The sequence below is a fragment of the Panthera uncia genome, assembly GCF_023721935.1.
Source record: "Panthera uncia isolate 11264 chromosome A1 unlocalized genomic scaffold, Puncia_PCG_1.0 HiC_scaffold_17, whole genome shotgun sequence".
Taxonomy (NCBI): domain Eukaryota; kingdom Metazoa; phylum Chordata; class Mammalia; order Carnivora; family Felidae; genus Panthera; species Panthera uncia.
Window position 1 is genome coordinate 118,813,008 of NW_026057577.1, and position 12,529 is coordinate 118,825,536.

At 38.6% G+C, this 12,529-nt stretch overlaps 1 protein-coding gene across 5 annotated transcripts in view; it reads right to left on the reverse strand.

Annotated features, from left to right (window-relative positions):
* Positions 1-3,237: 3,237 nt before the first annotated feature.
* The window catches only part of GHR (growth hormone receptor), a 272,004-nt gene continuing 262,712 nt past the window's right edge, over positions 3,238-12,529 (reverse strand). For all 5 annotated transcript variants that reach the window (XM_049648702.1, XM_049648701.1, XM_049648698.1 and 2 more), the window contains 3 exons: positions 11,243-11,333; positions 6,493-6,562; positions 3,238-6,161 (listed from right to left, as the gene is read on the reverse strand). In XM_049648702.1, the coding sequence (XP_049504659.1) occupies positions 5,190-6,161; positions 6,493-6,562; positions 11,243-11,333 (1,133 nt within the window). In that variant the 3' untranslated portion in view covers positions 3,238-5,189. The remainder of the gene's footprint in view (positions 6,162-6,492; positions 6,563-11,242; positions 11,334-12,529) is intronic.

Here is a 12,529-nt window from a genome sequence, read left to right on the forward strand (position 1 = left end):
TTGTGCAAAAGTTTATTATGTTTGAAGTTCTGTCTGGGTATTTTTTTCAAAACTCAGCAGATGGCAGTAAGGAATGAATTATTTTTGTTCAGGTAGTAACAGATACATATTGTTCTGGAGCTTTACAGAAGCAAAATATGCTCCTTTTCATGAAGAGTGATATAAGCATTTCTGTGCTATAAATCTTAGTTGAGAGAAAACGAGGTGCACTGAGACTAAGAGTTTTGTTGATGTTGGTAAGTCTCACGTGTTAAGCATTCTCCTCCAGTCTTCCGGCCGAAGAGGTAGGAAATTCAATGTCTGTTTCCTCAAGGAGATAGAAAGTCCTTGGCACAGAGAGGACAACAAATGCTCTAAGACCTCCAAGCTCTTAGAAAATGTCATTCCATATATGAAAACAAGTAATGTATCTGAATTGTGAAAAATCTGTGGTTATTTTAAAGGTGTAGCTGCTTTGCCTTTTATATGAGAAGTGTTGCTGAGAAAGCAAGCTTAATGGCATCACATAAAGATGCTTTGTTCAGATTCACATTCATCTGAAATTTATCATAACTTCATTTCGTGTTAGGCCTGTGAATTCTCAGAGCATCTCTTCCCAAGTGTTAATAGATATAATAATGGGTACTCTTTTACCATTATATTTTTGGCTGTTAAATAAAGTAGGAAATGATGTGTTGAGTTTAAACAGGTGTGTGTGTGTGCATGCACGTGTTTTGTAGAAGCTTTAAAATGTCAATAGGCACACTGGCTCTCCCAGAGGGAAGTGTAGTATGAAGTGTTTTCCAAACTTATGTGACCACAGAAATACTCATTGAAGAACATTGTAGAGAACATTTATGCTCCAGGATATATGTTGGTACACCACCCATCTTACATGGTTGTTAGGGGAGCTAACAACCAGAGTGTTATAAACACCATTAAAAATGGTTTCAAGAGGGGAATGATCACTTAATGTGACGGGAACTGGGGACTGCAAGAAGGAGGCATTTGAGTGGGGCCACGAGGGATCAGGGAAATTCCAACAGGTAGGTTTAGTAATTGGGAGGTTTTCGGGTGCAGGAAGAGGAATAGTCAAGGACAGAGAGATGCTAATTGCCTAAGTTAATATGGTTGGCATAATACCCTCATTAGATTTCCAAAAGAACAGAGCTTGAATCTTAACCAAAGGTCAAATTCTCATTCAGAAGCTGTACCTTTCATGCATAGCCTTCACATATTAAGCTAGCAAAGGTGACTGGGCAAATTGTGTAGATCTTGGATTCTAAACTAAAGCATTTGGATTTAAGTAATGTGCAATTTCCCCCCTATTTCTTACCCTAAGCAGAGAACACGTACATTTAGTATTTTAGTGTAAAACTGTGTAAATATGTAACGGGAGCAGACTTCAGTGTTAGTAGGTCTGAGTAGAACCAATGAGAAGATTAAATACAGAAAAACACATGTGTGGCCATCTTCAACAGGACATTAATATTCTGTCATAGAAAGGGTTGTGTTCTTTCAACCCAAGGAAGTAAAGAGGTCTTCTTTTCCCTTCACCCCCGATACCTCGAAGCACCCCATAAGACTGAGAAGCCTGTAATACCACAAGGCTGAGTTTTCTACAGCATCTGTAAGAAATAAATATTTCATGCTTAAAGTGGTGAGGTTTTATTTGGTTTGTAATGTTAAGGCAGCGTGTGTTCCAATATCTTAGTAACAGAAGAGACGTGATTTTCTAAACCATATTTGCAAAAGAAGGAGTAGGGAAACCCTGAGTCTTCACCCATAGTTCTTTCAGGTAATAGCTGCTCAAAGGGCAGAGGCAGCAGGTAGAGAATTATTTCTGGATTGAACGCAAACTCTCTCGTGTAACGAAAAGTTGTGGCGGTTTGCACTCAACTTGCTGCGGCAATAAATCATTGCTCCGTGGGCTTCACACCATCACTCCATCCTCACTTTTCATGGACCCGGTGCCTGTACAAGAGACTGTGATTTATTAGTTAACCCACCCGAGCCTGTCTCCTGAGGAGGAATCTGCGCTTCATGGCTTTATTGCTCCTTCAGGCTCCGACACAACCTACCTACTGGGCATCCCCATGCGGGCCTGACATATGTCCTTCCCATGATGACAAGTAGCTAGTGTGACAGACTGACTTGTGCCAGTGTGTGCGTGGGACAGAAGGCCTGCCTTCCCTCCTCCTGGGCAACGTGCTCCAGCTAGAAGTGTAGCTTCAAGGCAATGCTCAAGCATGAGAGGGAAAAGCTAGGACAAAATAGGCAGAGAGGGAGAGATTAGGACCTGAGGTCTCCGAGTGGGGAAAAAACCACATATTTAGGAACAATGCTGGGAGCGTCTGACCACAGCAAAGCCCCTTGGGCTTAAGGTTCCTCTTAAGAATGTAACAGACACCCACTACTCTCCTTGGGGTTCCCCTCAGGAATTTGACAAAAGACCTGACTAAACATAAGTAGACCATAAAACACATGACCCAGACCCAAGGAACAGTATGGCCATAGACCATCCCTCATACAATGATTGAGCCAATCAGGAATGGACAACCCAGCACCTAGAGTTATCAGTCAGTAAGGGTAGGACTTGAGAAGGAACGAGGGGGAAGGGAGAGGGGTGCTGACCAGAACCTTCTAAAACAAAGACCCTTGCCTATCGTCCGTGGGCATTCACTTTCGAATGTCCCCTCTCTACAGAGAGAGCTTTGCTACTATTTCTACTTTCTGGTCTTAGACTCTAATAAACTTTTACCTGTTGCTCATTTTATTTTGTGTCATTCTTCGAAGCGGCGAGACAACGAACCCGGGTATGGAGGTAAAATAACAAATCCTGCAACACAAGCACCACTTTCTCCTCACTCTCCCGACTCCTCATGTCACACATGCTATGTTGCATCCAAAACATGGCTCTAAGAGCCTCTGCCCACGAGGTGTTACAGCCAAGGAGAAGGCATAGTCCAGGCAAGCTGGAATAGTAATTTTGAGCTGGGCTCCTGCTTCCTCAAAAAGAGAGGGAGGGAGCTGCCAGCACATAACAAAAATCTCCACATCCATTGCCAATGTGTTTAAACTGATTGTGCTCAGCTCCCCTTCCAATGAGAAGAACTGAAGAGCATGCGGTCTGGTGTAGGGTGCCTTTCATGTGGGTGTTTGACAATAGAAGCATGCCACCACGGGTCCAAGAAAATAAATTTATTAAACTTCGAAGGAAAAAAATCCACAGACATGAGGAGAGTTAAATATAAACTGCAGGACACAACTAGTCATACTAGTGAATAATGGCTTGTGTGGCCAGCAAAGTACCAGAATGACATTCTGAGACTGATTGAGGTATTTAGCTATTTTTGGCTATAGAAATTGTTGTCAGCCTATGGTGAAATAGTAAGATAGTTTTCCCAAGCACACAGTTTTAAGTTGAATTAGGTTCTACACCGATGAAATTGTATATGAAACTAAATTATGTAGCTCTTAGAGAAAACTATAGCAGCAAGGTAGCAGAAAAGATCTATTAAACACCTATTACAAAGTAACATGTTGAACTTGGAACACCCAGTTCTAGCTTTTCACTGTCCTTCCCGCAAGAAAGAGGGAATTTAAAATCACCAACCATTAAGCCTGTTTCCTAAAAAGGTCTGAGCTAAATGGCAAATACTATTTAAGTTAAAGCTAACTTTAAAGTTTCATTAAATGTAAAAAAAACAAAAACAAAAACAAAAAAAACCAAAACTTAAAGTGAGAAGCATTTTTCAGTGAGATGAGATTCTTCTCTTTGGACAAACCTTTTGGGGAATAATCCCAACGCTCCCAAGAATGATGTTGAACGATAATTTCAACATTACTTCAGGACGCTTCTTTCTCTTCTGACTACCCTCTTGGAGGCCAATCCACTCAGAGGGGAAATAAAAAATGAGGACACTTCTTTGCTACTTTAAATAAACCCTAGAAAGAGTTTGGTGAGGAAGAAAGTTTCCGCCATTGGTTTAAGAACATTTTGACTTATCTGAGGGGATTGAAAATCTTGTTCCTTCTGTTTCTTGTTACAATGAATAGTGGGTATATTTCTTGATCTTTTGGTTCCATTATCTGGTTAACTTCATTTTCAATTTGCTTCGACTTACAAAATGCTTCTTGTACTTTATTCCCTTCTTAGGTCACTGTGTAATAGAATCACATTGTGTTAGAAGAGATACCACTACAAAGGTTCTGGGGCCATCGCTCATGATCTGCCTGCCTAAACACTCCCTCCGTGTGCAACAATAGCCCCTGAGCAGCCTGTCAGTAAGGACCAGCTAATACCCTCTCCTTCTCTTAGTAGGGAGCTCTCTGACCTGAGCCGAACTTTGGGTAAGGAAGAGTCTTTTGTTTGTTTGTTTTGGTTTGGTTCATGATGAGTAGACCTGTGCATACATCTTAAAAGTTGTCTCAATTAACAAATATTTCTTTAAAAATTTAAATTAAGACAAGCATGTGCCAATAATGCAGGTAACAACAATCACTTCAGAATTGCTTAAGGAGTTTTGGGAGGTACAAAAAGGGCCGCGTAAAAAACTAACTTGCTTATTTGTTTTTCTTTAGGTGGACCGACCAAAGCATTAAACCGGCTTTAGAGTGCGGTTGCTACATTCTCCAGATGGGTCTGCATGAACTACGGTACACAGCGTGTAGTGTAATATAAAATAGCCATGCTTGTAGTGTAAATTCTTAAAAATACCTTTATAAATTTTATGTCAAAATAAATGTTTTACATATCCAAACTATTTCTTGCCTTCTTACCTATAATTTTAGTTCCGGATTATCTAAAAAACATTGGCCTGTGCTCTGATTTGCATTCAATTTTCCTGAACTGCAAAAGCCACCTGATTTTTTGCTTTTTCAAAAAGCATGATTTACTATACATTAGAAACAGCCATTCAATGCTTAGTATCACAAAATTAACACCCACATTAACAAGACAATCACTGCCACTAAACAGTCTTTGAGACGATTCTTTAAAATATTTACAGTTCACAATAGGAATATCTATCCGATCAGGCGTTCTTGTTTCTTTTTTAATATTATCTTTCAACACTTCAGGAAAAAGGCATTTAGAATCCGCTCCCCCCATCCCCCCCAAAAGTTTAAACATTGTTTTGGTGTAAGCACTCATGCCCTAGCCAGCTCCTCACCATTCAATATGTAGCTTGTGGGAAATCAAAGAAAGGCTACGGCATGATTTTGTTCAGTTGGTCTGTGCTCACGTAGCCACACGATGAGAGAAACTCTTTGTCAGGCAAGGGCAAGGCTGTGGCATTGAGCACGAGGCCCTGCGGAGACTGTACTATGTGAATGGAGGTATAGTCTGGGACAGGCATCTCAGAACTCGGAGCCCGTTCTGCTGTCCCAGACTGGCCAGCGGTAGTGGTAAGGCTTTCTGTGGTGATGTAAATGTCTTCCTGGTTAAAGCTTGGCTCCACACGTGATTCAGCCTCGACGTGAGGGGCCACAGCGATGCACTTTTTGGCGTCTGCCTCGCAGAAGTAGGCGTTGTCCATGATGAAGTTTGCTTGGCAGAGTGAGACCGCTTCTGGATGCATGTCACACGGGGATATCCCTGCCTTATTCTTTTGGCCTGGGGAAAGGACCACACTCCCCGCTGGAGTAATGTCGCTTACCTGGGCATAAAAGTCGATGTTTGCCAGTGAACTTGGATTGCTTAGCTGAGTATGGGCAGCTTGATGAGTTGACTCAGTTCCACTAATAAGAAGCGGTCTTGGTTTGTTTTCCTTTGCTAGGATAACACTGGGCTGCTGAGTGGTAGGGGTAGCATCAGTAGAAGGTGAGTTATTTTGATTCTTCTGGTCAAGGCACAAGAGATCTACTTCCCCTTTTAACCTCTGTGGCTGAGCAACCTCTGAGGTACCATCACACATGTCACTGGCATTGAAATCAGTCTCCAAAATGTCAGGTTCATAACAGCTGGTACGTCCAGAGTCATCATCCTTTGCTCCAAGGATGTTAAGTGATTTCTCATGGTCATTGCTTAGAAGTCTGTCTGTGTCGGAGCCTTCAGTCTTTTCATCGGGGTCATCAATATCCAGCTCAATGAATTCAACCCAAGAGTCATCGTTGTAGAATTCAGGTTTATAGTTGTCATGAATGGCTAAGATTGTGTTCACCTCTTCTAATTTTCCTTCCTAGGAAACAGAAAGAAAATGAAACCTATCAAAAGGAACTCATAATGATGAAATGTTTTCACAAATAACATTCAGAGACTAAAATTATGGTCACAAGAAAAGCGATAGCAACAAAGCCATATAATAAACACATTAGTGTAGAACTTTCAAATACATCATAAGACATTCTCATAATTTTAAGAGATACATTATTATTTTGAAACATTTTTCTCCAGAGGGGTTAAAAATGGGATGGGATGCACATGGCTTGCAAAAGCTCTCAACATAGGACAGTACGCTTTAGGCGGCATTTAATTAGTGTTATCTAGGCCTTAGATAATTTATTGAGTACCTTGAGGAGATCTGGATCAATTCCTTTAATCTTTGGAACTGGAACTGGAGGAAGAATCAGCATCTTAATCCTTGAAAACAAATAAAATTTTGGTTTGACATATCTGCAAAGTTATACATTCTCGTGTTTCAAAAGATAGGAATAAAATATTAATAGAACTATTACTTATTCCAAATATTCTGGTACTCCATATAAGTGGAGTATGAGAAAGAAAATAGTAAGCAGTAAATGATGAGGAAAAACTACAGAAGAAGAAAAAAGCAACAAAAGTCAACAAAAAGCCCTCATGTGAAGTCAATTTAAATAAAACATAATAGGTTGATGGGGGGTGGGAGGGTGGGGAGGGTGGGTGATGGGTATTGAAGAGGGCATCTTTTGGGATGAGCACTGGGTGTTGTATGGAAACCAATTTGACAATAAATTTCATATATTAAAAAAATAAATAAAACATAATCTTTTTTTCCTTATGTCTTTATTGACGGCCAGCAGCAGTATTTGGGAATGAGAAATCTGACTCTATCTGAAGCCAATTTCCATTTCATCTATAAGGATGGCAATTTTAATGTACATCTCATCAGTAGTTTGCAGAAAAGAGGAAGGAAGAAAGAAGAAAGAAAGAAAGAAGAGCTGATTCACTTAAAGCCAAAATTATTTGCACCCTCAAAAATGGGATGAATTGAGATAAGTTTGTACCACACAGCTCACATTAATCATAAAGTTACCTAAGATGATCTCATCAACCAAGATATCATTGCAGGCTTCATTTCAGTTGGGAAAGGCTACACTTGAGCTATCTCTAACTGATCAATATGGATTTATATACCCAATTCTATGATGTGCTTGAATTTTCTGTTCCCAATATTTAAATTATTTCTTGATCATGATTCATTTCAATGTCTCTTCTGCCTGTCTTGCAGTTTATTGTATCCCTAGCACTTAGAACAATTCCTGGAACATAGAAGGTGCTCAATAAACACTTCTTGAGTAAACTTGAATACCTCATATATCTATTTTGTTAATAGCATAACTAGAATTTGTGTCTTAAAATTAACATTGCAGCTCTGGAATAAAGCTCAGAGATTAGCTATTCTAGTCAGTTCATTTATTGTTTTAAAACAACAAGAGTCAGAGGCACCACTGTTAGGCAGGGATGATAAACTGCTTTTTGGATATTAGCTGATATTCCACTTAATGTGAATGGATCGTCTAGTCTATTCAACAGGGAACCCATCTTCTGAATATTTCCATTTGCCTTTTTACCTAACCAAGGAATAAGCCAAATTTCACTTTTTAAATTGCTGTAAGTAGCCTCCACTAGGTTTACTTAGCAGAGCAAGTGTTAAAACAGATATTTACTGATGAATAGAAGATACAGAAAAAATATAAATTATTAATAGTTGCTACCATTTTTTTTGGAATGCCTCTGATAAAACAGACACCATAAGATATATTTCACACTGACCTATGGGCTAGTAAATGATGGTCTGAGGGCCAAATCTGGTCTGTTCTCTGCTTTTGTAAATAACATTTTATTGAAACACAGTCATGTTCATTAGTTTAGATATTATTATGACTGTTTTCATGCCACAGTGGCAGAGTTGAGTAGTTGTGACAAAGATTTCATGGCTCCAGAGGCCTAAAAATTTACTATCTGGGCCTTTAGAAAACAAGTTTGTCAACCAGACACTAAACATTTTATTTGTTCTTATAACTACCAGGGAGGCAGATATTATCTGTGGAAAGATTTAGAGATTTAAGGAAGGTACTCAAATCATACACTAATACTTGGCACAGCTGGGGCTCAAATCCAAAGTACTTAACCCCCAAACCCAGGCCTTTTGCCTTCTGTCATGCTGCTGTGTTATTTGGTCCTACATCTCTAAATGAATATTTCAAATGTCAAAAACATAGAAAAATGCAACACAATTGTAATTGCAGGAAACAAAGATTCCTAAATGTCTAATGCTTGACTTTGTTATGTTTGCCTCTTGATTTGCAGAGTATAATGCATTTAGGCACATGTTAGCTTTCTCGGACTTGTAGTTGACTTCCCGCCAGGGTAACAGAGCCTGCAGCCTATAGAGCTCAAGCAGGTGATGGAAATGCACGAAGCAGGCCTGTTGCAATGTCAAAGGGAGGGATGGGAATGGTCACAGAGAACACATATCCTTCCCAAATGGAACAGCTGGTCCTCTGCTTCAACACATGTTGCCATGCAGGAATATCAACTGAATGTCACTAGATCTTTCAGATTTTAAACATGACCTGGAAATCTGGGTTTTTGTGTGGAAATTCCCTAGTTTGTAAACATTTTGTAGCAAAACTTTTACTCCAAAATCAAATACATAAAATAACAAAACATTAAGATCTGCAGGCTGAGCTTGGCTTTCAGATTGCCAGTTTGCCACTCCTGTCTGATGCTGATTCAGTTGTTTCTTTCCCCGTTAGTAATAGCTCAGAGGCTGGGATGAGTGTATGGTGAGAATGACTGAATACAGAGTAAAGATAACCTGGCCTGAAGCTATGTTTGTGACTTTGCCATCATTTTATTCAAATCCAAATCACATTATAAATATGGAAAGGGAAAAGTGGCATGGGCTCAAAACTTCATACAAAATGTAGAACCTGAGCCCTTTAGAGCCCTAACATTCTGGGGAAAGCTGACATAAGAACCTCATTCTTTGGAGGATCATTTTATTTATTTAAAATTTTTTATAATGTTTTATTTATATTTAAGAGAGACAGAGAGAGAGACAGAGTGCGAGTGGGGAAGGGGCAGAGAGAGATGGAGACAGAATCTGAAACAGGCTCCAGGCTCTGAGCTGTCAGCACAGAGCCTGATGCGGGGCTCAAACCCACGAACCAGGAGGTCATGGCCTGAGCTGAAGTCAGACACTCAACCAACTGAGTCACCCAGGTGCCCCTGGAGGATCATTTTAATCATTAGAACTTCATGTTCTTTCCACACCTGTTGACAACTGTTTTCTCCTGTTTCCTACTTTCTTTGGAACATGGAAATTTAGACCATGACAAGGGTTTTTATGGGCAAATGAAAGAACAAAACTAATTCTTTTCTATAAAGAACTTATTTAGTACAGGAAATGTGAGAGTATAGTAAAGATTTCAGAACAATTTTATAATTTGGTAATTCTGACTAAGCATCGAAGTTAAGAGCTTCATTATTCATAGAAAACTCTTTTATACAAAGATTAATATATTTTCTTTAACATCCTATTTGTTGAGAGAATTATTTTTTCTTTGAAATATTGGTAGCTAATATAATTAACCAATATAACAAATTTACATGGCCTTCACAAAGACTCAAAACTGACAGCTTATGTTAAGAGTGAATTACTTTATATACATAGTGGGTATGTCTACTGTACTTATATATAAATTAGTCCATCAACTATATAGATCAATGAATTCAAATTAATCAACCGAATTATTTGACTCTTCTGTTGGCATTATTTAAATATATAAATTGCTTAAAATTCTATAAATTTATTTACATTTACTATTTCCCTCCAACAAATGAAAACCATATTGTCATGCTTTATAACACTCATGCTTGTAAAAGAAATGCTGTTAAAAAGTTAGATGAAAATGAAATTCTGCAGAATGTCTTCTGCTTTCCCATTGGTTTACATTATGAAACTGGAGATGCTACTCTAATTAAAAAGCTTTTGCAATGTGTTCACATAGACCCTATTTTGATTTGTAGATGTCTCTTGGCTTCAGCTGGAGAACATGTCTTTAGTTCTAGGAAATATGGCCAACCACCTTGGTTTGTCTGGAACTGAGGGGTTTCCCAGGACACGGGACTTTTGGTGCTCAAACTCCCAGGAAAACCGGGAGAGTTAGTCACCCTAGTCTAGGAGAAGGGGCAGGATTAACCCAGGGGACTTAAAAAAGTACTCTAAAAGTAAGAAAATTTGCAATCAGTACCAATAACATTTCCTATATTCCTATTTCCAGTCTGTATGGAATTTCTTTCAGGGAGAAAAACAGAGAGTGATAGCTCATACAGCTCAAGGGACATTTAAACCTCATTATAATCCAACATCCTCATATTATTGATGAGAACATGCAGCCTGGAGAAATTAAGGGGATAATCAAACAGCAGTAGCAGAATAATAGCTGGAACCAAGTCTTTGACACCAATACAGAATAGAATCTCCTCAAACTTAGAAAGAATTGTAGCTGTATTTACAAATTCAGGTAATTTGTAACATTGAAATAAAATTTAATGATTTAAAGAAAACCCAGATTTACTTGAAATCGCCATCATACGAAGTCTAAAACGGTTATATTAGATTGAATTATCTAGGTGCCTTTAGTTCGCCTTTTAAATTTGCTTCTATTTTAGGCCTGTGTCAAACTCAGCCAAAGGTTCTGTGCCACCTTGTCATCCTAGAGTGGATGGGCCTGCTCGTTCAGGACTCTGAAGAGGTCAAGGGGCAGCTCAGAGGTAATGATTTTGTGAAGGAGGTTCATATCACAAGGTGTGCAGTCACTAGCCTCAGCGTCCTGTGTCCTATACAACTTCCCAGACAGAAAAGACACCTGTGAATTCTCTATGATGAACACAACAACGTGGTAAATGTATACCTAGGGATAATATTTTACTGCATTAATTAAATTTTTCACTCATGATTTGCAAAAGAAAATATCAAGTAACAAATGGAAACACATATGGAAATCTAAACACTGGAAAAAACATCTAAATATTAGACCATTTCCCACCTACCTTTGCTGTTTAGAAAATATGAATAAAAATAGTATCATCGTTAGCCCAAATATTCCAAAGATAGTAATTAAGAACCATGGAAACTGGAAATCTGAAACACACAAGAATAGCATCTCACTCATAGGGTTAGGAATAGTTGAAGTTTACATTTCACTTTCCTTTTTCACATAAAAAGATTTCTTAATTTGTATTCATCTAGTAAAGTCACCGATTTCTTCTGCTAATCACTAAAACAGAATGCAATGATATGGAGTATTTTCTTTTCCAAGAACATTTCTGTCCACTGCTTCAAATCCTTTCACATATGAAAAAAAAATCGAAATGAAGAAACAGCAAACAATTTAAGCACAATCCATGTTTGCATTAAAAAAAACCCTGCAGCAACCCCTTTAATTAAGCACCTTATGTGTTCAGGGTGCATCATTAGTGGCTTCAGCTCTAGAAAAAAGTGCTGTTTGTTAACATACTACTTTACCTAAATAATGTCCACTTGGTTCTTTCTTTTTTTCTTTTTTTTTTTTTAAGTGTGGTAATATTTTTTTTTAATCCTCCAGACTGAGGATATATCAAAAAGATGGAGGCAGAGTTTCTATTTTTGAATCATGACTGAAACTTCTTAGACATGAAGACCATATATTTTACAGCTTAAAACATATCCTGTGATAGAAGATCACTACTGGGGCTCCCATTTTCAGATTTTAGTATATGTGTTAACAGACTTGGGGGAATCTGTTTGTAAAACTTCCATTTCATTTCTTTTGGAAAATTAAAATTTTTTTCTTTTTTTAACCTTTTTTCCCCAAAGTTTATTATTTATTTTGAGAGAGCAAGCGAGAACAAATGCATGCCAGCAGGGGAGGGGCAGAGAGAGGGAGAGAGAATCCCAAGCAGGCTTCGTGCTGTCAGTTCAGAGCCCGAAGTGGGGCCTGATCTCATGAACCATGAGACTGTGACCTGAGCCAGGATCAAAAGTTGGACACTTAACCGACTGAGCCACCCAGGTGCCCCACTTCTATCTCATTTCTTAAGACCAAGTGCCTACCAGCTGCTTGCAGTAGGTCCCCAGTGTTCTTACCACTTACCAAGAGGTTACCCACTTTTTAATTGAAATATAGTTGACATACAATCTTATTTTGGCTTCAAGTGTACAACATAGTGATTCAACAGTTCCAAACATTACTCAGTTCTCACCATGATAACTGTCGTTACCACCTGTCACCATACAATGCTATTACAATATTATTGACTACATTCCCTATCCTGTACTTTTCATCCCTGTGATTATTT